Source organism: Pelobates fuscus, chromosome 8 (genome assembly GCF_036172605.1).
Source record: "Pelobates fuscus isolate aPelFus1 chromosome 8, aPelFus1.pri, whole genome shotgun sequence".
Taxonomy (NCBI): Eukaryota; Metazoa; Chordata; class Amphibia; order Anura; family Pelobatidae; genus Pelobates; species Pelobates fuscus.
The window spans coordinates 147,156,988-147,184,889 of NC_086324.1; the positions used below are offsets into that span (position 1 = coordinate 147,156,988).

General features: G+C 38.8%; 1 protein-coding gene across 1 annotated transcript in view; it reads right to left on the reverse strand.

Annotated features, from left to right (window-relative positions):
* Positions 1–27,902, reverse strand: part of PDPK1 (3-phosphoinositide dependent protein kinase 1) — a 54,976-nt gene that overhangs the window by 7,616 nt on the left and 19,458 nt on the right. Inside the window, exons 2-10 of the mRNA XM_063430418.1 lie at positions 19,768–20,013; positions 17,226–17,268; positions 15,613–15,750; positions 14,485–14,629; positions 12,910–13,007; positions 10,469–10,544; positions 7,141–7,209; positions 6,387–6,483; positions 2,253–2,426 (exon numbers count right to left, since the gene is read on the reverse strand). Coding sequence (XP_063286488.1) covers positions 2,253–2,426; positions 6,387–6,483; positions 7,141–7,209; positions 10,469–10,544; positions 12,910–13,007; positions 14,485–14,629; positions 15,613–15,750; positions 17,226–17,268; positions 19,768–20,013 — 1,086 coding nt within the window. The remainder of the gene's footprint in view (positions 1–2,252; positions 2,427–6,386; positions 6,484–7,140; positions 7,210–10,468; positions 10,545–12,909; positions 13,008–14,484; positions 14,630–15,612; positions 15,751–17,225; positions 17,269–19,767; positions 20,014–27,902) is intronic.

Consider the following 27,902-nt stretch of genomic DNA (forward strand, 5'->3'; position numbering starts at 1 on the left):
CTGGGAAAGCAGTCTCTATTCATAATTACATAGAATGAAATTGGGAAAACAGCCAGCAGGTGGCAGTAACAGGTAACTACTGTTTTAACCAAGAAACCCATCTGCTGATATCAGAAGTGATATTAGCGGAGGGTTTCCCTAGGGTTAGATCAAGAGTAAGGGTAGGGTAGAGTTAGGATAGTTAGTGTTGGGGTATGGTAAGAGTTAATGCTGTTTTAGGGTTAGGGATGGCAAAGGGTTAAGGTTAGAGTAGGTACATGGTTAGCCTTCGTGTAAGCATAGGTGTTAGGAGTAAGGATGGTATAGCATTAGGTGGAGGGTTTGTAAACCGTGACCACTATAGGCACCCAGACGACTTCAGCTCATGGAAGTGGTCTGGATGCCAGGTCCCTCTAATTTTTACCCTGCAGCTGAAAACATAGTAGTTTCAGAGAATTGATCCAGCTTCTGTGGCCGTCTCCCTGACAGCCACTAGAGGCGCTTCCGCGATTTACACTGAGTAAATTGCACTTATTTGTGCGATCTCCTCACGGAGTAAAATAAATATAACTAAGGTGGAACATACACAGAAATTCTAGCTTTTGTTTTGGTTCAGAATGTGGACAACGGCTTCCATCCTTACGGGGATATTACAGCAGATTGATTGATGCTTCCTTATTTCACAACAGTGGATAGAAATGTTCCCAAATAAGAAAATACAATTATACTTTATATAACCATTTTATCAGTTCACAAATGGAAAAAAAACAACAACAACCAAGGGACTAGTGCCGATACCTTCTTCCATATAGTATAATAATTACATTCTTCCTCTCCCCTGTGTGGTTTGAGATAATACTGGGTGTACTTACCTTCCAATTCTCTTAATCACCATCGGATAGTTAATACAAACTAGTCTTCAAAAGAAACAATAGCAAGTGGTGTGCGCAAAGATTCCGTTCACTGCCCGTTCTTTTAAAAAACATTTATTAAGGAATAATTTTCTAATGGAAATTACATTGGACTTATACTGAGAAACTCCCTTTCACAGGACAGATCGTATTAATCTACTCATTCTGGGTTTTACAACACTTTATCAAGTTCACCAAAAATCAACGAGAAAGCCCCTTCCTCATATAGCGTGGTAAATGATAGACAACCCAGCACCTAGGAGATTACGTGCCATTAACCACTTAAGGATCCTTGGATCCAATATCACCAAACACACCCTATAAGTAAAGAGGGCAAATCAACTAAATGTGATATAGATGACACAGATAAACATATAGTATAATAATATAACCCCCCCCCCCCATAGATTCAATGCATCTATATGAGGAGATGTGCATGCTTGGCAAAACGCCACTGTGAACCAATCCGCAACTTCCCATTGGATTGTCAGAGCGCCAGTGGGGGTGGGGGGTAGGTAAACTTGATAAAGTGTTGTACAACCCAAACTCATAGATTTGTCCTGCGGAAGGGAGCTTTTCACTATATGTCCAATGTAATTTTAATTAGAAGATAATTGCTTAATAAATATTTTGAAGGAACGGGCAGTGAACAGAATCATTGTGCACACAGCTTGCTATTGCTTCTCGGTTATCTGTTCACACACAAAAAAGATCATATTTTCAACTTGGGGTTTAATATTAGAATTCCTCTTCTTTCTCCTAATATGAGAATCCCCCATATTAAACCACCAATTTTAGAGAGCTTTAAAGAAACTCTGCACAACTTTTTTCAATGTGTTATTTTCTAATGGAATCCAAGGTAAAAACAGAATGCACAGTCTAAACATAAAACACAAATACGCAGCTCTCTTTAAAATCAATGGGCGCACCATAATCATCTTAAAATATCTCAGACATTTAACGGACTCTGGAGACATCACTGAAGAAGAAACACATTGCATAGATTTTAGAATTCATAAAGATGCAGCATTTATTATGGCAAAATAATGCAATTGACATAAATGAGACTGAATTTTGAGTGGTTTAAAAATGTCTTGAGAACACAAATATGGCATTCCATTTAACCTAAGCTTCAACATTACTTTTTTTATTACATGATATTTTAGGACCGAAGTTAGTGTGTTAGAGCTAGGGCTAATAGTGTAAGGGTCAGTACATGTCTACCCGAGATTAGGGGGAGTTACACTCCTGGGCGGCAGCTACAGCTACCACCTTGGGAGCGAGCTGAATTAACATGTTGGCAGCTGCCACTTCCACTCATTCCATGTGCATTATTACACACACAAAACAAACAAAACTTACGTTTCCATAGCAGTCTTCATCGTCTTCTGACATTGCTGGTAAATATGCGGTGAGCTTTGGTGGTGTTTGAAGGTGCAGGTCTTGCCACGTAATGCTCTCAAAAAATGGATGTGCTTTAAGAGGTCCATAGCCACCCATCTTTTCACAGCCTAAACGTTTGGTAGGGTCTAGAACCTAGTGAAACATGAATATGTCATTTTTAGTTCAGTGCTGTAGTAAGGAAGGGGGAATACTTGTATGCAATATAAATATATCTACACGTGTGTTGTAGTGTTCATGAATATCGAGATTGGTTACCACAGACGCAACAAGTATCTATAGAAGTGCATATAAATATTGCCACAGAAACAAGTTACGGACACCCATTATTCGAAAATTAAAAATAATATACAATCTGTGTGTACATAGGGAAATATGTATGCATTTAGTCAACAATATCTTTTTCTGACAATATTTAATTTTCGTCATGCAGGAAATATGCATTACAGGCATTCCAAAAAATGACATTTTGATACAGAATAGAAAAAATAAATGTAAGAGTCACCCTTATATACGGAAGGTCCATCAGCAGTTTAGGTACCCTATCTTTTCCTAACCACATTACAGCTGTCTCCCGATTATGCTTTCACAAGGTCTATCCACGAGTCTCTCACCTGCCAGACTATCGCTTGTAACAAGTGAATAGCAAAGGCTTATTTCCTAAACAAAGGGAAGCCAATACCCCTCAGCAACTGCATAACATCTAATTTCAGACTGAACCCCTCTCCTTCCAATACAAACTCCCTAAGCGCTGCACCAAGCAAGTTGAAGTACACGATCGTGTGAGTATATTCATCTTGACTGCACTTAGACGCCTAAACCACGACACTTATAGCTTGCTCCCGGACCTTCTGTCCGCTTGTCAAAGGAGAAGGGGGAAGTAGGTTTCTTTGATACAGTTGATTCAGGTCCAGGTGAACACATATCCCCAGGTACTTGATTGCGTCAGTACACCACCGAAAAGAGAATTGTTGTCAAAGTACAACTACCTGTAGGTTTGAGTCGGTAACATTGAGCATCTCACATTTATCTAGGTTTAACTGGAAACTAGCCAACGTGCCACACTAAGAACAATGGCAATAGCTTGGGAAAAGTTATTCGCAGATGGCTCACAAAAAATAGCATATCATCTGAATATGCGGCCACCTTATTCTCCACTCCATCCACCGTCACTCTTCTGATGTCACCACTCCTAATTGCCTTCAACAGAGTCTCCAGAGTGAGGATGAAAAGGAGCAGGGTGAGAGGGTACCATTGTATCGTACCACGGCCAACTGGAACCAAATCTGACAGGGCCCCATTTACCCCGGTTTGTGCTGTTGTGTTTAAGTACAATGATCCGATCGAAGTGCGGATTACCGTACCGAACCCCATGTGACGTTAGGATCTCCATGAGGAAAGTCTAGTCTACCTGATCAAAGGCCTTTTCAACATCTCTCGAGTGGAGAAGAAGTGAGCTAGCTCTACTCTTGGCCGTGTGGATCAGTTGTAGTAACTGTATTGTCCTTCACCTTCCTCCCAGGCAAAAAACCCAGATTGATCCGGGTGGACTAGATCTGAGACAACCTTCTGTATCTACACTGCTCAAAAAAAATAAAGTGAACACTTAAACAGCACAATGTAACTCCAAGTCAATCACTTCTGTGAAATCAAACTGTCCACTTAGGAAGCAACACTGAGTGACAATCAATTTCACATGCTGTTGTGCAAATGGGATAGACAACAGGTGGAAATTATAGGCAATTAGCAAGACACCCCCAATAAAGGAGTGGTTCTGCAGGTGGTGACCACAGACCACTTCTCTGTTCCTATGCTTCCTGGCTGATGTTTTGGTCACTTTTGAATGCTGGCAGTGCTTTCACTCTAGTGGTAGCATGAGACGGAGTCTACAACCCACACAAGTGGCTCAGGTAGTGCAGCTCATCCAGGATGGCACATCAATGCGAGCTGTGGCAAGAAGGTTGGCCCTGGGTTCCTCCTAATGCAAGACAATGCTAGACCTAATGTGGCTGGAGTGTGTCAGCAGTTCCTGCAAGACAAAGGCATTGATGTTATGGACTGGCCCGCCCGTTCCCCAGACCTGAATCAAATTGAGCACATCATATCTCGCTCCATCCACCAACGTCACGTTGCACCACAGACTGTCCAGGAGTTGGCAGATGCTTTAGTCCAGGTCTGGGAGGACATCCCTCAGGAGACCATCCGCCACCTCATCAGGAGCATGCACAGGCACGTGGAGGCCACACACACTACTGAGCCTCATCAGCCTATAGTGTGTTTTTCAACTTTAATTTTGAGTGTGACTCCAAATCCAGACCTCCATGGGTTGAAACATATGATTTCCATTTTTTTTTTTGTGTGTGTGATTTTGTTGTCAGCACATTCAACTATGTAAAGAACAAAGTATTTCAGAAGAATATTTAATTCATTCAGATTATAGGATGTGTTATCTTTGTGTTCCCTTTATTTTTTTGAGCAGTGTACATGGAGATATAAAGAGCTTGATATCCATGTTCAATAATGAAACTGATCTGTAGCTAGAGCACAGGCTTGGATCCTTCCCTTGCATGCCTCTAACAAGTTCTTTGCGGTCTAGAAGGGAGTGGATCCCTGCTTGCAAATGAGGGAGCACCAGCTCTCTATAGTATCCCTTAAAATATCATAAGATATTTAGTCACTAGAACAACAGCTCATTGTAGTTATTCTGGTGAGTATAGTCCGCATCAGCTGCCTTTCTGTTGTAAACACTGTCTTTTCAGAGAAAAGGCAGTGTTTACATTAAAGCCTGGGGGCACCTTTCAGTGGCCACTAGTGGCACTTCCTGGGGCAGTGCTGCACAGTGTGCAGAACTGACATTCAGCGTCTCCACACTCTGCATGGAGACACTGAGCTCTCCTCACAGAGATGCATTGGCCCCACCCATATCTCGCCTCTTTGATGATAGCCAATTAAATGCTTTCCCTTCGGGAATCAAATTAATTAAATAGAATAAAAAGGGAGAGGGGTGCCACGCTGCCACGCTGGACAGATGCATCTTAAGTAAGTTCAGGCACATTACATAAGCTAACGAGTTCATATTGAGGAATTTACTCCCATTCACTACTTTTGACGCCTTTACGGGGCTTATAGTCCGACCGGGGATATATCTAAACATGTTAAGGATCCTCATGCTGTTCCTGCTGTCTGAGAGCTGCTTACTGGCTTTGCAACTTGGTACATGCAGGCAGCCAAACTTAGCTCCCAAGCTGAGCTGCTGCCCAAAGGAGATTCCGACGTCTCCATGCTCATGGGCTATCGAGACCAACACAGAAGCTTCCATGGTGGGATTAACTTGGCCTATGCAAGGCATTTGCTGATATTACTTATTACTGGTATTTATCAAGCGCCAACAGATTCCGCAGCATTGTACAATTAGTGGAGAACGTACAAAATACACAGACAAATACAAGAAGTAGAGAGAGCCCTGCCCGTAGGCTGATAACTAGCCTTTGAAGCTCTTTTATACAAATTGCTTAGCTAGATAGCCCGTGAGCTTACAATCTAAAGATATGAGTGAAAGACCCAAGATTCTAAATGGCACTGTGCCTCACAATTATCTGGATATATTTTATTTAATTTCTAAGCCTATGCTACTGATTTGAAGCCGTTCTGTTACCTTTTTCTTAATGATTGCTCTCTCTATGCAGTGTGGCCTCCTTGAGGTCCTACTCTTTGTTAAACCGTTATTTTTCATCTACATTTTTAGTTACTTGACCATCACACATCATCCCAACCTGTTTATTTACATGCATTCTTGCCTAACAAATAATCTATTACCATGCAACGTTTCACTACCTAAAAACCCATGCATATAGTGCCTCTTTTTCTTGCCTACACATGTGATAGTTTAAAAGTAGCTCATAATGCACAGTCTTATTTTTTATTTCATCACCTTTTCTTCTTTTTTTTTTATACAATGTCATGTAAGGTGTAATAGATGTAATATCTCATACCTTCTATAACCTTTTCGATATGCCTTACCAAACTTGCAAGTATATCTTGCACTACAAAATAATGTCAAAAGATAAATAGAATAAAAAAGATTCAGATATTTACCAGCAGCTTTTCTACTAAGTCTTTTGCTTTAGGAAAGAATTTTTCTGGGAAATCATACTCCAGCTTTATAATCTTCTGAAATAGGAGATATTCATTTCTGCAAAATATGGAGGAGGAGCACAAAATGAGACTGAAAATATATACCAAAAAAAACACACAAAAAAAAAACCAAAGCAAAACACTTGCTTAAAAATATAAAAGATAAACAAACAAAAAAAACCACACTAAATTGTATATGCTATAATCAAATAATGCACTATATGTGGTACTATTAACATTAGATCAATAAAAGAAATTCCTGCAGTTTTGGAAGCTGTTCCAATTTCTCCTCCTGCACATTCTATGTTCAATGACAGAACATGCTGAGTTTATAACAATGGCTGGCGGAAGGAGGTACGCCATTCAAGGAGAGAACTAATATCCCTGTGCGGATTCCTACATTTTATTTTTATATATATTTGTAAATATATAGGGGATAAATTCTAATATTACAAATCCTGAGACGTATTTAGTGGACCAAACTCATGATTGAAGTTGTATTCCCATGGAACAGTGTTAGCCAACTTGTAGATGTAGAGGTCTGTGAATCACTCAGAAGAAATTAAACATAAATTAAACATAAAAACATACCAGAACTGACAAATTGTTTCAGGCAGGTAGGGGGCAGTATATAATCCAGTGATAGACACTACCTGTAGTTGGATTATAATAAATAAAAAAATGTATGTAATCTAGAAAAGCAGTTCAAGCTTACCCGGCTCTAAAAGGTGGCAATCCTGCTACCAGCTGATAGACAATGCATCCAAGCGCCCATAAGTCAGAGCTAAAAAACAAAGCAATAAAGTTGTATGAGACTTTCAGATAAAACAATTACACAGATCACCAAACAAATTGCACGGTTGCATTGTAAATAAGCAGAGACTGATGTACTGTACAAGCTGTTTATTGCGAGTTACATGACATCTGTGGAATATTTGTGACTTGCATAGGGAAAGCACACAATCAATATCAGCTGGCATGTGGAATCAACAATCGTGCAGGGTTAGTCACTGAAGTGAAAATTTAAAGTAAATTTTAAATTTAAGGCAAGAGTAGCCGAAAGGATTATACAGCCGACAAATTTATCTTGGCCTTAAATTTAAAAATTCACTTTCAATTGTCACTAATCTGTTAAACTGGCTCTGTTACCCATACATTGCAAAGTCTCCCTCAATGGTGACATCACTGCTTGAGGTGCTGTGACCCAGAGATGCAGTAGGCAACGCCATCTACAATTTTTGGATGAAGTGTAAGCATGTGTGGTAATTATCGGTTGTGGAAGGTATACCAAAATTTGTGGCAAGAGTTGACCAATTTCGCTATTCGAGCTTCATTACACACCACTGCTCTCGCTGGACGTCAGACATGCTTTCCTTATGATATTTTTGGATTGCTTTTGAATGTCTTTGAATTCTCACTTCAGTGAATAACCCTGGGGGATGTCAACTTTGCTCTAATTTCTTCTTTAGCATCTGGTGGGTAGCAACCATTGAGATTTAATCTGGGATGTGTGCTCTGTATGCAAGCTTGGCTACAAGAAATGGACACTTTTGCATTAAGAAGAATACAAACCTGCATTCCTAACCCTACAATGTTATCCTCTTTATTTAGATGCAGGGACCTCCTAAATTAAAACTGGAATATGGGGTGTGACGAGACCAATCTCGCCACATTGCATTGGAGGAGCCTGGTTGCCCGCCCGTTGCCTCTGGCCCCATGTTAAAAAGTCTTCCTTTCGCCTGCAGAAAAGGCTTGTTTGTGCCTTTCTGCCTGGTGGTCGGTAGATTCAATCTACCGTACTAACGCACGAATGACTGGACCACCTGGGGAGCTGGAGTGTGTCTGAAATTTACCTCCCAGGATCTGCGGTTAACCGCAGCTTAATTGACGAATACTGGGTGGCCTTTGTTCGTTTGCCGAACACATGGCGGCGGCCATTTTAAAGTCCCGAACGGCCAGCGGTGTTCAGCGCCCAAACTATGGAACTGGAAACGGACACTTATTTGCGCGAACACCGCTGAGCCGCCAGCCTCCTTGCTTCTACGGTCGGTCATTTAACCGGATGCCTGTTCATTCGGTAGTTTAAACCGTATGAACAGCATTTCCCCAGATAGCCATCCCGTGGAGTCTATTCGTATGGAGAACAGACTTTGTGAACACTTTAAAGGACCACTCTAGGCAGCCAGACCACTTCAGCTTAATGAAGTGGTCTGGGTGCCAGGTCCTTCTAGGGTTAACCCATTTTTTTCATAAACATAGCAGTTTCAGAGAAACTGCTATGTTTATGAATGGGTTAAGCCTTCCCCCTATGTCCTCTAGTGGCTGTCTCATTGACAGCCGCTAGAGGCGCTTGCGTGCTTCTCACTGTGATTTTCACAGTGAGAGCACGCCAGCGTCCATAGGAAAGCATTATGAATGCTTTCCTATGTGACCGGCTGAATGCGCGCGCAGCTGACGGGGAGGAGAAGAGGAGGATCGGAGGAGGAGAGCAGGAGGAGATCTCTCCGCCCAGCGCTGGAAAAAGGTAAGATTTAACCCCTTTCCCCTTTCCAGAGCCGGGCGGGAGGGGGTCCCTGAGGGTGGGTGCACCCTCAGGGCACTCTAGTGCCAGGAAAACGAGTATGCTTTCCTGGCACTAGAGTGGTCCTTTAACTCCACGGCGATTGGACTGTGTGCATAGGATCTGAGTGCTATTCGGTACTTTTGTGCGCTCAGATCCCAGCTATCTGGGGATGGGCTACATGTATATATTTTATGTGACAAATGTAATATTATGTATTTTAGTGTTTTACTGTAACCATGTGGTTAATGGAGTTTTGCTTCCCAATTATCTCCAGGATAGAGGGGAGGTATTGTAATGTACTGTGGGAGTGTTTTAACTCTGTATGCCTGTGATTGGTTATTTTACCATTTGTGTCCCAGTCTTCCATCTGGTCCCCTAGGGGAGTGTCCACCAGGTGGAAGACCTGCATAAATACCGGGCAGGTAGCCCACATTAAAACAGACCACTGCTTGACCCTCAACACTGAGCTCTGTCTCGTCCTTGGGGGGATTTACTGTATGCTGTTAGAAACTGATTGCCAGGAGTGTAAGTTGATTGTATGCTTTTCCTGTTCGTCTGCTAGCAGCTATTCTTGAGGTTCCAGTTTGGGAGTTGGAGTGCTATTTTGTATCCAGTTCGGGAGTTTGGTGTTCTGCAGTAGCTGTGCCTGTATCTCTGGAAGGGGAAGATCTTCTAAACGGCGGTTTAACCCCTTTATGCCCGGGGTGCCGTTACATAGGGCAATACTTTTTACACGCTCCAAAAAAAAAAAAAAGTTCCTGTAGCTGCTTAATCCTTCTCCCACGACATCATGCCGACGCTCCTAAACATAAAATCCAATGTCACCCACAGAGGAGCATTGGGGAAGAAAAGTGTATGTGTGGCTAACTTTGTAGTCCTCAAATGAAATGGAGATTAGCTGTAAGAACCATGATTGACTAAATTCCCACAGCAGAAGTGCCTTAGTGGCTGTCAGGAATGCAGCCACTAGAGGCGTATTTAACTCTGCAATGTAAGCACTGCCATATCTGCTAAACGGCAAAGCTTTACATTGCAGGAGTAAAACTAAAAGGAGCCCTGCACCCAAACCACTTCATTGAGATGAAGTAGTCTGGGTGCCTTTAGTGGTCCATTAAATGTTTTTAAGACCGCGTTTGATGCTTGAAAATACTTTTCTGATTCTCAGTATCTTATGGACCACAACGTGAAGACTTTGTTGCTTAGGATACTGAAATATTAAACCATAACCTACAAAGGCGAGTTCCAGGTCAACAGATAAATACGAACATAATTCACTTTCTCTCAGCTTTAGCTTCATCATGAAACAAAGCAGACTTAAAGCAGTTAGGATAAGATATGTGGGTGGGAATGAGGGTGGGATGAGGGAACCAGTTAATGTAGTGTGTTGACAATTTAAAACTTTATTTTACAGTCTTAAATGGAAAATAGACTATTGTTCAAACAGTCCATACATATAGATTGAAATAAGAAATTCACTTGCCTTTTACAAGCTGCTTTTTCTGTTAACAATTCTGGGGAGACATACTGCGCTGTTCCTACAAATGAATTTGCTCGTGCTGCATACAAAACATTAAAAAAAAATAATAGTTAAGTAGAGATTATTTTTTTTGTTTAAGGGACCTTTGTATTAATGTATGTAAATAGACACGTAAGATTCTTATTCAGGTCAACAATTTCATAGCACCCAATAGCAGGAGAGAGTAAAAAAAATTAAATAGTAAAAAAAAAAAAAAATAGCCAAGAAGAAAGAATGTGCACATAGATGCTACTTTTTTTTTTTATATAGAAATAGCTCTATAAATATTTTCAATTTACATGTACACAAATACTATCTCTTTGTTCTAGATAAACTTTCTTTTTCGGGAAGCAATGATGGCAATATGCACAAACCCACTGACTGGTTAGTGTGCAAGTTTTGCATCCAGACAGTTTATTCTACTGAATGCCCTATGTTATGTTTATGGAATTAATGTTCTACCACTAGAGTCCAAAGTTATAAAGATGCAATGATGTGCATGGAATTAAATTAAACTGAGTAAACCAACAAAAAAAAAAGTCATTGTTTGCAGATGACTTCATTTTGACAGTATTCTTCCACTGCTAAAAACACTACCAAATCTGCTGGCTATTTGGCGAAATACACTAAAGTATCCTACCATAGAATAAGCATGTAAACAATTAGGTATATATTATGCCTATAGTCTATAAAAGTCTACTATCTATACACTAAATATAATTTTGAAAAAGATTTAATAAAATATATAGGGGTTAGAGTTTATAAAAATAAAGGTCACAGGTGCATCAGTCTGTATGGCATATTGGGACAACTTGAAAGCCCTTTGCCCAGTCAATAAAGGGACACGCCAGACCTGTAAGCTATTTAAACTTTATGAAGTGTTTCATGTTAACTGCATGCCATCATTGTCTCCATTTATACAAGACAAGAATGCACTTTTTACAAATATTCTTTTTATTGTGGTCAAGAGATAAAGTAGACATGTATTACAGAAATGCAATAAAAAATATTTGAAAACAAAAATACAAATTAACGAAAGACAAGACTGCGCGGCCATAGTGTGGGACCACCCCATGCTCGCATAGAAGGCAAACCCAATGCTGACAGCCTTGAGGGCATCCTGATTCACATGATAATTCCAGAGGGAATGATTGATTCCCTGTGAGAATGGGATATTGCTGCATTCATTTTAAGAAGGGGAAATGGTCTTCACCGACAGGGTGGAAAGGAGCAGCGGGGAGGGGGGACTTGCCACTGGATAAAAAGGGGAGTTAACTTTATTTTTATGTTTTAAAGTGTTCCTTTAAGCAAACATTTCCGAAGGTCTTCTGGGGCCTCTGTATTCAAAGCATTAAGCTTAAGTTTACTGTAAGTGTGCATTTATCAGAATGAATTAAAATGTTGTTAATGTTATGGGCATATGCAAATACAACAAGTTTTTAGAAAGAAGGTTTGTATTCCTTAAACTTTTGTGTACTTTGTCTTTAAGAGATTTTACTAACTTGATTACTGATATTGCAAGCTACACTTTAATCTTATAAACTCTGCTATAAATTATTGTTATGGGTTAAGTTTTTAAATGTCTTTATTGCTTCCAATCCCTATTTTATATTTTATTCTGAATTATTTATATATTTTAAATAGAGGAACTCTAACTATATAATATTATGGCTAAGATATCTGTACAGTAAGCCCTGCTAAATTCTATGCTTTAAGATGTTAAAGTGGTAAATAGGGGAACCAGCATCGGTTACAATGTCATTACATTTTTTCCCCCCTCTTTCTATTTTTAGGGAAATTGATAATTTATCTGAGGATATTGTATCACATATAAACTAATTTGTCAACTAAAGATACTTTATCTTTAGCATTACCCAAATAGTTTTTGAGCAATTTGCAATTTCTTGGTTTCAGCTCACTAATACAACAAAGCACCGGTCACTGGAAATTCAGGGTCTGAACCTTTCTTAAGGGTTGCTTTGTTCTTGCTATATATGCTACCTGAAAAATGGGATTTCAACTGGAAGTGACCCCAATAACATTGTGATTTCTGGTGTTTTTGAAATTTGTTTTAATTATGATACTATATTGTACCAGAGTACTGTTCTCCGTAATGGTAACACTATGCAGTTATGAAGCTAGATAGAATACAGTTAGTTTTTTTGCAAGATTTCAGCGTGTTCACTGGAGTATACATGCTATTCGCAAACTCAATGGTACTTATGTTACTTGACCTCAGAAGGTTCAAAAGTAGTGTTTGCTTAGATGCACTGTGATGTTATGCTTTGGGTTTAAACAAAAAAAACAAACAAAAAACTTACAAACAATAAAATTATAGATTGTCATATTTAACCAGAAGGCTGTAGAATACCCAGCGTTTATGTTCGTAAGGATTGCACACATACCTTGACAATTGTCTGTTGATAACACTTTTGCTGTTCCAAAATCTGTAATTTGGATGTGCATATCTTCACTAAGTAAAATGTTCTCTGGTTTCAGGTCTCTGAAAGAAAAATATAAAACGTTTATAGAACATTTTAAATTATAAAACACACTCGGCACCACTAAACACAATAGGATGCCTGTCTCTTCTCATTTGCACGTCAAGCTGGGACAGTTGTTTAAACATGAGCTACATCTCAAGTTTCTGTGTCCAAGGAGGACTTCTCAAAGTCCAAAAAAATACTGTAATGCATATCTCAAGTTGGACTTTGAGTAGTCCTCCTTGGACACAAACTTGAGATGTAGCCCATTCATGGGAACAGACAGAAGCAAGGTAATAAAGGTCTAGTTCATTTTGGGGGTAGTTAAGACCTTTGGTAACTGCTCAGGTGGTAGATATGGGATCTGAGAGATATTTTGGACTTTGGTAGTACAAGGAAGCTGAAATGTATATGGTTGAGGGTTGGATATGGATCAGAATAGGAAAAATGTAAAAAAGCGGGAAATAGATATTGTAAAAAGGTAACAGATGAGCCTTAAATCAAAGAAGGGAGTGGGGCAAGAGGACTGTGTTGAGCAGCATTTAGTGCTAATGGCATAGCTGTAGGAGGAAGAGGTTGAAAATAGTTGAAGTCCACATCTGAACTGTACACATTTTAGAGATATAAGAGCCCAATTAAAGTATTTACAAAGTTTAGAAAGAGATAGAATTAAGACTGGGTTACTTTGTCTTTCTCTACTGAAATACATTAAACTTCAATAATATTATAGTGAGTGTTTTAGATGCAAATGAAAATACATCAAAAATCTCAATCACGAGAGAGAAAATATTTGCAAATTTGTGAAATGTAAATAGTAAAATGCATAAACAGTTAATATAGTTTAACTTTATTTATGGTTGTTCACCGCACCCACTCGACAGACAAGAAAGTAATTCCAATCAGAGGGGAAAACATTTGATCAATTGTTAGTAACATGGCAAACATTTTTTCCCCACTTGTTAATAAGACCGCAAATAAAAGGCAAACCAGCTCAAAGATTAACAGTTGGTTGAGGTTTTCTTTTTGTGTGCCTTCCTAATTAGAGCAATGCCATAGAGAGGCAGGTGTGAGTAAAAGCAGTGTGTTTAGGTTCAAGAAGGAATAATGATGAGGAATAAAATAATTGTCAAGCTCTAAATTAACAGCAACGTTATTGTAGGCTATGTAAATGGAAATTTTATGAGGTCTCAGAACGAGAAGAGGATGGAAGGAATGCTGACTGCTTTAATATGGCAGAAAGGAACAATTGGTGACACTGAGTAGGAAAAAAAAAAAGAAAGTTAGTGCGAGAATTTGGCAATGTTGGTATAAACAAAACTGAAATTAATTGCTTCGTAAAGAAAAGATGTCACGTTGGGATGCCTGCAGTGAGTGTAAAGGCAAATGAGTAACTGCACGAAAATATTTTAAATAGAAGATACTGGATGAGTGCCATTTAAGCCAAGGGGGGCCTACTTGTAAGTACAGATAGTCAGTACATCTACTTTTGACTGTTACCTGTGAATGATCCCCTTTCCATGTAGATATTCTAAAGCACAAACCATTTCAGCAGCGTAAAACCTGGTGCAGGTTTCATCAAATGAGCCAATCTTTCGTATGTACTTCAGTAGTTCACCATTCTTAGCATAACTTAGGCCAAAATCTGTAGGAAGTGTAAAGGAAACTAGCAAGACTCAAAAATAAAACAAACAAGTCTTAAAGGTTCTGTATGGTTGTGCAAGTGTGAAAATGGATTAACAGAGTTTAAAGATGCCTGTAGGGAATGATTATAATAATATTCAATAATACAATTAAAGGGACACTATAGTTACCAGAACAACTACCGCGTAATGTATAATGTATTTGTTCTGGTGAGTATAATCATTCCCTACAGGCATTTTCAGAGAAAAGGCAGTGTTTACATTTTCCCCTAAGGACACTTCCAGTGGCCACTCTTTAGATGCTTTTTTTTAGGCCCACACCCCATCCCACCTCCTTGACGATTTCAGACATTCCAATGCTAATGGTAAAGCAGTGGATTGGATAAAAACCATAAATGTGAGGTCCACAAGGCACTGGCCACCTTCTTCATGAGAACCGGAAGAGCTCTGTATTGAGCTAATACCAGCAGTCCAGTACAACCAACGGCAGAACCTAGAATGAGCATTATCGTCTATCAAAGGAGCAAATGTCCTGAGGATTTAGGATCCCAGGTAAGTTGCCAAACCTTTAGCAGACAGTAGGACTACTTAAACTGCAGGGGGAGACGGGAAGGAGAGGGGCAGAACCACTTCTGTGATACCATTTATTAATACTTAAAGACCCCAGAAAAGAAACCCTGATCTCTCCATCATATATTACGTTTGAGTTTTATAAATGGTAAACTGGGCAACCTAATAAAAGAGGAATCTCTTACACTTGTTTTATTTTTCCCAAGCTTCAAAGTTGTACATATACTGTCCGACTACAACTTTCCCAAAGTATTTTGCTCTACGTTGCTTTTTAGAAAGGAGAGACAGATATTTTATTATCGTCATTAACTAATGGATCATTGCAAACGGTCAGCAAAGCGTCAAGCTGGTTCTCAAAAGCTTTGCAATGCTGTTGCAGATCATTTTGCTCTGGGAAGGCTTTAATAAAGGATACATAGTTTTTCAACGTCTTGAAATGTGAAGTAAAGCTTTACAAAGAAAGGGTGGTCCAGATTCGACATCACATCTCTTTCTCGGGTTACGTAAGGTACCTTATTCTCCTTTACAATATGTCTCTTCTGTAGAATTTTGACTACAATGCAAAAAAGAAGAGGTTAAGCTGCTGTTCACATATTCCTGAAAACATTTCCAAAACAAATAGATTAAACAAATAAAAGAGGTTTTATTTAGTTGAATGATTTATCCCCTTCTTTTCTCCTATATGTCATGGGCATTTCTGCAAATATGTTGAAAGGTATCTCCCATGGTAAAGGGACACCAAGTACCAAAATCACCATCTTCATACAGAAGTATTGGGGTCCATGACTTGATATATAGAGATATAGATAGATAGAGATATATAAAAATAACACCCCAAAAAAGAAAACAAAAAGCATGAGAGCTGTTTAGAGACTTGTTTAGAGTAACAAATACAGTCCCCGTTAATCTGCTCTATTTACCAATGTAATACTATGTTGTAAAGAGTTACACAATTACTATACATTAATAACATTCTTGAACGAATACTCACAACCCTATAACAACTTAAGCTCATGAAGTTATGGGGACAGGAGACTATGATAGCTTTTTTACCTTCATCATTAAACAGTTTTTTGTAATGGGGCTCCAGCATCCGTCAACTCTGCGATGCTGTATGAGGAAGGTTCAGCAGGGAGGGCGCTGATAGACAGAGCATTCACTGCAAAACTGTTTAACCACTGAAAGTAAGATGATGCTTGGACACTCCTGTCCCACAACAAAGTAATTGAGCTTAAGGGGTTATAGGGTTTGGAGTGTTCTTTTAAAGGGGCAGCAAACTGCTTGCTAAACTGTTTAGGTAGCCAAGTATGTCCTGGTTTTCGATCTCAATTTCTAATCAAACAGTTTTTGAACGGCCACATTAAAAACACGTCAGTAGTTATCAATGCTCTCCAACCTGATTGTCAGAGTGTTTGGATATTCTGTTAAGCAGCAAACTCTGCAAATTGTGGTCACTGGGACGAGCATTTGTATATATTTATTAAAGTGCCCCTTTAATAAACAGGTATTAAAGGGATACTATAGCGCAAGGAATACAAGGCTGTATTCCTGGCACTATCGCTCCCCTGCCTCCTCCCTTCCTCGTGCCCTTTCCCTCCCTGGTGAGCGGGTGCTAATGCCAATGCACAGCAAGTTGCACGCGCATTAGACTTTCTGAATCAATGCTGTCCGATGGGGAAAAATCTGATGCTGGATGTCCTCATGCACAGCGTGAGGAGGTCCAGCTTCAGATACCGGACCAAAGGTCCGTTTCAATCCAGGAGGCGCCCCTGCAGACTTAGAGCTGCAATGTAAACATTGCAGTTTCTCTGGAACTGCAATGTTTAACATTGCAGCACTAAGTACAAAAGGGACACTGCACCCAGACTACTTCAATTAGCTGAAGTGGTTTGGTTGCCTATAGTGTCCCTTTAAATAAACAAATACTGAATTACTTAAATCCACTTCCTAAAGAAAACCAAAGTCTAAAGAAAAACAAACTTAGATACTTGGACCCCCACCGAATTAATAAATAAAATATTTACTTACTTGCATATTCTCTTCCTGTAGAAAGTTCTTTGGCCAAGACAACCTAAAATGAATGATTAAAAAATAAATAAATATACCTGAATCTATTCTATATTTTCTAAAAGAATACTCAAAATACATATATTTTGCTCTCCTGCACTCTTTTAGAAGAAACTCACTCTCATGCAGCTATGTTAAACAGTTTCAGCTGATATGAAAGGTTCAAAGAACAGGTAAAATAGAGGCGATTAGCCCGGTTGCAAATTGTAGTTCCAATGCACCGCATAACATACGTGAAAAATGGCAGACTAAGAAAGATAGGCCTTTAAAGACTACTGCTCTAATCTATATAACGTTGAGAAATTTGTAGTCTGGAAAGGAGACCCCTTTGCTGCAAGCACTAGTGGCACAATGTTGTAACATTTGATACGGACAGCTATGAAGGGAAGAAGATAATTTATAGGCAGCATAGTTTCATTGCATGCAAAAGAGAATACTTCTTTTCTGTTCCTGAGCAGCGTCACAGGAGGGCAGGTGGGATAGAGAACGTCATTGTAATTACTCTACATGAGCTATTAGGTACACTTCAGACAGTGATAGCTCCAGGTTCAAAATATAGTTAGTTACTGAGCCACAAGGAAGCCACGCACAAGACAACAGCAATCTATACGCTGAAGAGGAGGAGAGAGAGGTGTAGAGTCCCCAGTCTAACAGTACTTCTCCATAAACGTGTTGAGAAATTTGAATCACATGTCTTTTAATCCATGCCCATATGAAACAATTTGTTTTTTAACTCAATAGATAGTGGGTGGATTTGTCCAGCTGATAAATAAGACACAAGGTGTGTTGAGTGCTGTGGTGTCCCAAAAGTGCTTCCAAGCTGCCATCTTATTTCCTATAGTGCCAACTGCCCAATGCAAACACTATTTTATTTCTTACAATGCCACCCATTTCTTCTGATAAGAGGCCGTGTTTACACTACTGCCCAAGACCACCTCTAGTGGTTGTAACAGTCAGAAAACACCACACTCTACATGTAAACATAGAAACATAGAATGTGACGGCAGATAAGAACCATTCGGCCCATCTAGTCTGCCCAATTTTCTAAATACTTTCATTAGTCCCTGGCCTTATCTTATAGTTAGGATAGCCTTATGCCTATCCCACGCATGCTTAAACTCCTTTACTGTGTTAACCGCTACCACTTCAGCTGGAAGGCTATTCCATGCATCCACTACCCTCTCAGTAAAGTAATACTTCCTGATATTATTATTTAAACCTTTGTCCCTCTAATTTATAGTCTCCTCCTTTACTGTGTTGATTCCCTTTATGTATTTAAATGTTTCTATCATATCCCCCCTGTCTCGTCTTTCCTCCAAGCTATACATGTTAAGATCCTTTAACCTTTCCTGGTAAGTTTTATCCTGCAAGTTTTATCTGAACTCTCTCTAAGGTATCAATATCCTTCTGAAGATACGGTCTCCAGTACTGCGTACAATACTCCAAGTGAGGTCTCACCAGTGTTCTGTACAATGGCATGAGCACTTCCCTCTTTCTACTGCCAATACCTCTCCCTATACAACCAAACATTCTGCTAGCATTTCCTGCTGCTCTATTACATTGTCTGCCTACCTTTAAGTCATCAGAAATAATCACCCCTAAATCCATTTCCTCAGATGTTGAGGTTAGGACTCTATCAAATATTCTGTACTCTGCCCTTGGGTTTTTACGTCCAAGATGCATTATCTTGCACTTATCCACATTAAATATCAGTTGCCACAACTCTGACCATTTTTCTAGTTTACCTAAATCATTAGCCATTTGGCTTATCCCTCCTGGAACATCAACCCTGTTACATATCTTAGTATCATCAGCAAAAAGACACAACTTACCATCAAGACCTTCTGCAATGTCACTAATAAAAATATTAAAGAGAATGGGTCCAAGTACAGATCCCTGAGGTACCCCACTGGTGACAAGCCCAAGCTTCGAATATTGACTACAACCCTCTGTTGCCTGTCACTCAGCCACTGCCTTACCCACTCAGCAATATTGGAATCCAAAATTAAAGATTGCAGTTTATTGATAAGCCTTATATGTACAACAGTGTCAAAAGCTAAACAATCCTCATAGAAAAAAAACGGTTCAATGCATCTGCAATTTGCCACGTATGCACACTTGCTTCTGAATGCATTCACATGTCAATTAGATTGCTGACCTCAGCCAACGAATGCGGGGCAGCAGCGGCGAGACAGGTAAATAAATCTATTATATTTAGGGGGTAGCGATTATCAATTTTATATTCCCAACTCTATAGTGTTTCTTTAAATTTAAGAAATGTGAGATAATTTTGCAGTTGTACAGACTCCCAAAGCTTGCACGTGTTGACCTAGTACTACTGCTGTCCTGAAGTGAGACAGTTGTCTACATGCCATTTACGTTGGAGACTGACTAAATTATAACTTAAAAAGTCTAAAAGAAAAAATATTCACATGGACCAAATAAGACTAAAGCACACTATGATAAAAATAAATAATACATTTGACAGGAACTGATCACTCACTGTTGAAAAAGACCCTTCACCCAGAATTTTTCCGAGCTTGAAGTCTTGTGGTCGTTTCTTTCGAGGCTGCTGCAAGGGGTTTGAGTTAGATCTCGACTCCACTGTTTTGACGTCCATGCTGGAGCCTGATCTGCTGCCACAGGTAGGCAGGGTAGATGGTGAGCTGGAGTCGGAGGAATTTCTCACCATTGAAGGGGATGGGCAGGAACATAAAATCACACTGGACTGTATTGGAATTGCATCATACTAAAAAAGGAAAAAGAAAACGAAAAAAAAATGTTTTAGTTACTGAGTAATTGCTTTTATATGATACACCTACGGTATTTATTAATTTATTTTTGATGCCCACTGGACCAGCTATTAGTTTTTGAAAGAGGAATTGAGTCTGGAAGGGATCTCAGCCAGAACCAAATTACATTTATAAATAGACGTTAAAAAGTTACCTGCTATGGTAAACTAATATGATCCCTCACCTGTCAATCGAATATCAACAGAGAGTTAGGCAGACATCATAGATGGGAACTGAATGACAGGAGAGGTGATACATTAGTTTAACACCCGCAAACCTGGTTTCACGCAGCGGTGAATGCACTGAATAGGTGATATTAACTGCTTTAAAAGCAATCAAATATACCATTTATTATTTTGATAAATGAAGGTTATTCATTGCTTTCGGAGCAGTTATCCACTATGGCGAAACTGTTATGGCAGGTTCACTTTAAGAACCCACCCTTGTGTGCTCTTATATGCTGATGAATCATTTAAAAAGCATGACATTGGCTTTTTAGCGCACTTTACGAATTAACATAATGTTAATGGATAAACCATCTTTAAAAGCAAGGCTAGTGTTCCATATAACATAACAAGTATGAGAGTGACAGACATACTTGTTTGTGAGTACCACGTAATGCATTTTGGTTGGACTCAAGAAAAAAAAATCGTAAGCACTACTAGTTGAAGAAATAGCTAAAATGACAATGAAGGGGGAAGTTATCATCATGGGTGACTTTAATCTTCCTGATGTGAATTGGAAAACAAAAATAGCTACTTGTGCCAGGAGCACACATATTCTAAACTCCCTACTGGGATTGTCTCTAAAACAAGTCGTTGAGGAGCCAACTCGTAAAGAGGCCATACTAGATTTAGTGTTAACAAATGGAGATTTGGTATCAGATATTACTGTAGGTGAAAGTTTAGGATCCAGTGATCATCAGTCAGTGTGGTTTAATATAAGAACAGTGACTGAGTCACACCACACAAAAACAAAAGTTTTAGACTTTAGAAAAACAGACTTTTCTAAAATTAGAATATGTGTAAAGGAGTCATTATCAGACTGGAGCAATTTATATGGAGTCCAAAATAAATGGGATTATTTAAAAGTTGCACTACTGAAGGCAACAGAAAATTGCATTAGGCTTGTCAGTAAAAGCAAAAAATTCAAGAAACCACTGTGGTACTCCGCAGATGTGGCCAAAATAGTAAAAAACAAAAAGTTAGCATTTAGTAATTATAAAAAAAACCAGAGTGAGGAAGACAGAATGACCTATAAGATTAGGCAGAAAGAGGCTAAGCAAGTTATAAGAGCTTCCAAATCCCACACAGAAGAGAAAATAGCACAGTCAGTAAAAAAGGGGGACAAAACTTTTTTTAGATACATAAATGAGAAAAGAAAAGTAAAACAAGGATTAGTTAGATTAAAAACAAAAGAAGGAAGGTATGTAGATGAGGATAAAGGTCTAGCTGACTGCCTCAATGAATATTTTTGTTCGGTATTTACAGATGAAAATGAAGGAAAGGGACCTCTGTTAACAAAAAGGATAAATGAGTCATTTATTACACGTGAGTTTACAGAGGAAGAGGTTCTATTTCAACTGTCAAAAGTAAAGACAAATAAGTCAATGGGACCTGATGGAATACACCCAAAGCTATTAAAAGAGCTTAGTGGTGTACTAGCAAAACCATTAACAGATTTATTTAACCAATCATTGAAAACAGGAGTAGTCCCAGAAGATTGGAAGTTAGCGAATGTTGTGCCCATTCACAAGAAAGGTAATAGGGAGGAGTCGGGCAACTATAGGCCAGTAAGCCTTACTTCAGTAGTGGGGAAAGTGATGGAAACCATGTTAAAGGATAGGATTGTTGAACATCTAAAAACACATGGATTTCAAGACCAGAGACAACATGGGTTTACTTCAGGGAGATCATGCCAAACTAATCTTATTGATTTTTTTGATTGGGTAACTAAAATTATAGATCAGGGTGGTGCAGTAGACATTGCTTACTTAGATTTCAGTAAGGCTTTTGACACTGTTGCACATAGAAGGCTTATCAATAAACTACAATCTTTGAGTTTGGATTCGAATATTGTTGAATGGGTAAGGCAGTGGCTGAGTGACAGGCAACAGAGGGTTGTAGTCAATGGAGTATATTCGAAGCTTGGGCTTGTCACCAGTGGGGTACCTCAGGGATCTGTACTTGGACCCATTCTCTTTAATATTTTTATTAGTGATATTGCAGAAGGTCTTGATGGTAAGGTGTGTCTTTTTGCGGATGATACTAAGATATGTAACAGGGTTGATGTTCCAGGAGGGATAAGCCAAATGGAAAATGATTTAGGTAAACTAGAAAAATGGTCAGAGTTGTGGCAACTGACATTTAATGTGGATAAGTGCAAGATAATGCATCTTGGACGTAAAAACCCAAGGGTAGAGTACAAAATATTTGATAGAGTCCTAACCTCAACATCTGAGGAAAGGGATTTAGGGGTGATTATTTCTGATGACTTAAAGGTAGGCAGACAATGTAATAGAGCAGCAGGAAATGCTAGCAGAATGCTTGGTTGTATAGGGAGAGGTATTAGCAGTAGAAAGAGGGAAGTGCTCATGCCATTGTACAGAACACTGGTGAGACCTCACTTGGAGTACTGTACACAGTACTGGAGACCCTATCTTCAGAAGGATATTGATACCTTAGAGAGAGTTCAAAGAAGGGCTACTAAACTGGTTCATGGATTGCAGGATAAAACTTACTAGGAAAGGTTGAAGGATCTTAACATGTATAGCTTGGAGGAAAGACGAGACAGGGGGGATATGATAGAAACATTTAAATACATAAAGGGAATCAACACAGTAAAGGAGGAGACTATATTTAAAAGAAGAAAAACTACCACAACAAGAGGACATAGTCTTAAATTAGAGGGACAAAGGTTTAAAAATAATATCAGGAAGTATTACTTTACTGAGAGGGTAGTGGATGCATGGAATAGCCTTCCAGCTGAAGTGGTAGAGGTTAACACAGTAAAGGAGTTTAAGCATGCGTGGGATAGGCATAAGGCTATCCTAACTATAAGATAAGGCCAGGGACTAATGAAAGTATTTAGAAAACTGGGCAGACTAGATGGGCCGAATGGTTCTTATCTGCCGTCACATTCTATGTTTCTATGTTTCTATGTTTCTATGTTTCTATGTTTCTCGTAACAATAAAAAACCAAAAACAAACAAAACCTATATAATATCAGTTTAAATTTAAGAGGCAAGGCATCTGAAAAAATAATTAAGCAGTCGGTACTTTCCAACCACCTGGCAAAGTGTGCTATTCTGGTGATTTAGAGAATACCAAAACTACGAGGGTTTCTCCCTAACATGCTGCAGCCTTAAAAAAAAAACTAAAAAAAACAGAATGAACGACACTTACTCAACCACAAAAAACGAATTAATTGAAACGGTTACTAGAACCACTGATTTCAAACTTTGTTTTATTGGAATCAGCCTTCTGACATGTTAGTCATAAATGAAAATCTCAAAACCTTCAAATCAAAGAGGATAAACAGGACTGATCTATACAATGCACTGAAAGCAGGTTTAGAGTATACAACATACTGTTGTTATGGTGTAGAGATACCACTATAGAGTTTCTTTGAATTAAGATGGTTTAACCCCTTAAGGACCAAACTTCTGGAATAAAAGGGAATCATGACATGTCACGTGTCCTTAAGGGGTTAAAACAGTGATCTCAAAAATTTTTGCAGAATTTAGGCCAATATAGGGGAGATGGATCCACTCAACACGTCAGCTATATTCAAACCTTTTTAGGCATTTTAGCCTGAATAATCAGTTTACAATTCACTATTTAGTGAATACGCTCGAGTCTTATGAAGCCTGACAGTGTCTTGAAACTAAAAATATGCACCTTTTTTAGAATGCACACATACAAATAGGAAGGAACAACACACGATGGGACTTCCCAAACAAACAAAAAGCCTTCTTTACACAGTGTCAGTTACACTTTTATTTCTAAATTAGTGGCTGTATGGTGGGTAAGTACCAGTAGATGGTATAATCACCTCCTTACATGAAATTTGAGACCAATCAATGACCACCACCACCACCACCACCACCACTGTATCACTGTCCCAAAAAAAAACACCACCTGGGGTTAGAATAGAAATTACTGGGTGTCTATTGGAATAAACCAATAATATGGACAGAACTCAGTGGAAATGGAAATAAAGTACGTAATAGCAATAAAAAAATGGATAGATAATATCAATTGCGCATGTATCAGCTAGTGAGGTCCTACCTCCCACAATATTCGGTAGGGGGAATCCAAAACTAGCTGAAATGTATATTATAGTAATGGTTCTACACCTTATATAGTGGGGAACCAGTACACATTAGGAATAAACATAAAAACTCGAATAAAAAATATTGGCATCCAAAGAAGGGGTTAAAATTCCTATGTCAATTATAGAGTGCGGCAGACAGTGTACCAAAAGAGTAATATTTATTAGTACAAATAAAACCTGTCAACAAAGCACACATCAATATAAAAGACTGTATAAAAAGGCAAAAGTCCCAATGAAACAAACAATGGAAATCAGGTTTAACAGACCGGGGGTCCAGGGGTGAAATGGTCACTCTCTTGCCGGCCGGATAGGAATGAGATCTGACCTCCTCGTGCTGCTGTAACACTGTATCTCCGCCTCGTGCGTTCCACTGCGGCTCCGGATGCGTTCCAGTATGCTGCTTCAGGGATCGATTGCACTATGCCGCCTAACGCGTTTCGTGATCGACGATCACTTCATCAGAGAACTTTTATTTATGTTTACATTAGTCTCTTATACATTGTAAATTTCAAAATGAAAAATTCCAGCTTTCTGTGCTATTAGGGGAAGTCCGCCGGCGATTATTTACTAAAAACATCAATTTGTTTTAATGGAAAATCCCCCTCTCATAATATTGTAAAGCGCTACGGAATCTGTTGGCGCTATATAAATGGCAATAATAATAATAATAATAATAATAATAATAAAACACGAACTGCACAATTTAGGGAAAATTAAAAATTCTCCAACCTGGCTAAAAGTCACAGCGTGGCCATTTTAATCGAAATTTTGCAATTCGGTTATTTATTCAGTACAATTTAGTGTTTAGTGTATAAATCTATTTTAAGAGAAACAAAGCATACCTGTTCTAACCATGAATGGCAGAGACTGCCAGGAGGAGGACAACCCAAAGACGGGATTAATCTTATAAGAGAAATCATTGGAATAGAACGGTTGGTAATGGAGTACCCAGGAAGTGTGGCAGGTTAATGCGATGTATGGTCATGTTTTGTAAATATAATACCATTATTTTATATGCATAGGATATGTCACAGGTATTTTAGAAGAGAATGCGCAATATTTTATATTAAAAAGGAACAATCCACTCACCAGAGCCCAATGTCGACCTAGGTGTTTACTCGTCGGCTGAGAGCATTAGCCGAGTGATCTCTGACAATCTATAAGTAGACAGAGTTCTTCTATGGAACTACATTACATTCAGCTTCTACTGAAACTTAAATCTTGCAAGGTTATTTACTGATAGGAATTTAAAGTAATTCACGGTAATTGAACTGGAAGCAAAACAGACTTGAAGAAAACTTAGGTCTTACATTTGAAATTCACTTTTTAATCTCATACAATTCTATCTTTAGCGAGTAACCCTGTTGGGCTCAAAAAGTCAAGTGCTGACTATAGTACAGTATTTTCCAAATCATCTACATTTTGAAATCTGGTCTTCATCCACACATTTATAAAAAAAAATTAAAAAAAAACTCAGTTGCGTTATTTATTTTTTAACTTGCACATCCATGGTGCTTTAAAATGGGTTGTAAATATACCTACAAGGGTCTCTTTGGGATGTAGAAATGAGCCATACAGATGAATACTTCAAAGACTTGATATTAGTTGCTGAAAGTAGTTTCGCTTGCTGAGTAAGTTCATTTTTATTGTATTATTAATGCCAAAAACACACATCACTGGTTTCCTTGCAAATAAACACAATAGCCAAGCTCTAACTCATCTGTAAAAGTGTAGTTGAAGTGAAGAAATGATTGGCATGACGGCAGAGTAGCTGGTCAGCTAAATGTACCCAAAATCTAAAACTTGGGTTTACATATTGCTTTTAACTATCCAGAGCATTCTAGGACACCAATACAAACGCCATACTTATTATACCGTCTTATTTGTTCTCACATACCTGAATTATGCTACAGGGCCTAGCTAGCACCACACCCCACACTACGTGCCTGCATACATGTGGCCTTTTTCTCAATTAAATACAAGACCCACAGAGTTATTCACTAAACTCTAAACACTATTCACTAAACAAATGGAAAAATTGGAGGCAAAGATAGCCGACCTGGAAAATCTCTCCAACTTCATCATAGTCTCAACTTAGATTTTTTGCCTCTGATTTAATTGATGAAAATTCAGAGTTTAGTAAATAAGTCTCAAACACTGTGTGGAGATTGTAAGGCTGATACAAATAACAGGAAATTACCGCTAATACTTTATGCATAGGTTGTGGTTGAAGGTGCCTTCTGGCTCCTTTCTCCTTATTCATTTAACCCCTTAAGGACACATGACATGTGTGACATGTCATAATTCCCTTTTATTCCAGAAGTTTGGTCCTTAAGGGGTTAAGGCAACAGTGGTCAACAACTATATGGACACCTACCTACACTTTGACAGAGTGAAATTATCTGTGCAAGATCTCTAATTGCATGTGCACGCCATACAACTCACAAGTGGCTTGTATAGGCTACTAGCTAGTTTTGCTCTGGCTAGTAAATATTATTTATATTTAGGATAGATTTCCAGATATGAGTGATGCGTGTCCCAGGTAGGTTTTAAATAATTTAAATATAGTTTGAGTCCGTGGGACTGTGCCAGGGGCTCTCACCATAATCACTACAGTAAGATTTGGTCACAGTGTGTACACTATACATATATGTATATAATTGCCATTGACAGAAAACAAAATATCAGTTCATATATAAAAGATTGTCATGTTCCCATTGGAAAGCCTTGGATTGGCTAAAAATTGCCAATTCTGATGTCACCAAGGGGGCAGGGGCAGCGCCGGCGCACTCGTGCGGCGCTGGAAATAAGGTGAGTTTTATTAACTTTTGGTGGGCTTTGCACTATAGGGTTAGGAATACCGTTTGTGTTCCTGACCCTATATAGTGTTCCTTTAATTCATTTTAAATGCTGCAACAACAAATCGATCCAATTTCTGTATTGGAAGTAAAACAGAATTCCTTGTACGATGCAGAGTGAGCATGGTCAGTTTGGACAATGCGAGATCAACAATCTGAGTTCTATTGGTCACACACTGGCTGCACACGGAGTCCTACTTTAAAATGCTGGCATGCAGATACAGACCTCCTTTTATAGATATAAATAATTGCATCAGATTCATTGAGCTGGTATTTTGCCTATAGCTATGGAAGACAAATGTTGCACGTGCCAAGTTTGTGCCAAATTGCATTTATACTCTTATCTCCCCAAAACTCTTGATTTTCTAGAACATGTTAACAAATTCAACATGACTGAATGCCTTTAGCTACTTTATGGTTTTGCTACAAAATAAATCAGACCAGTGTAATTAAGCAAACTCAAAAAGGCTAGGTGACTTATTCTCAGCCTCAAAAGCTTTCCTAGTATAAAGAACACAGAATGACATTTTACAGCTGTCAATTCAAAATGTAGTACAATAAGGGCCCTCTCATAGTTATAAACAGATTAGGCAATATGTGGCCACTAGAACCATGTGGCATGGCACATAAAATGGATGTTATTATGGCATGAC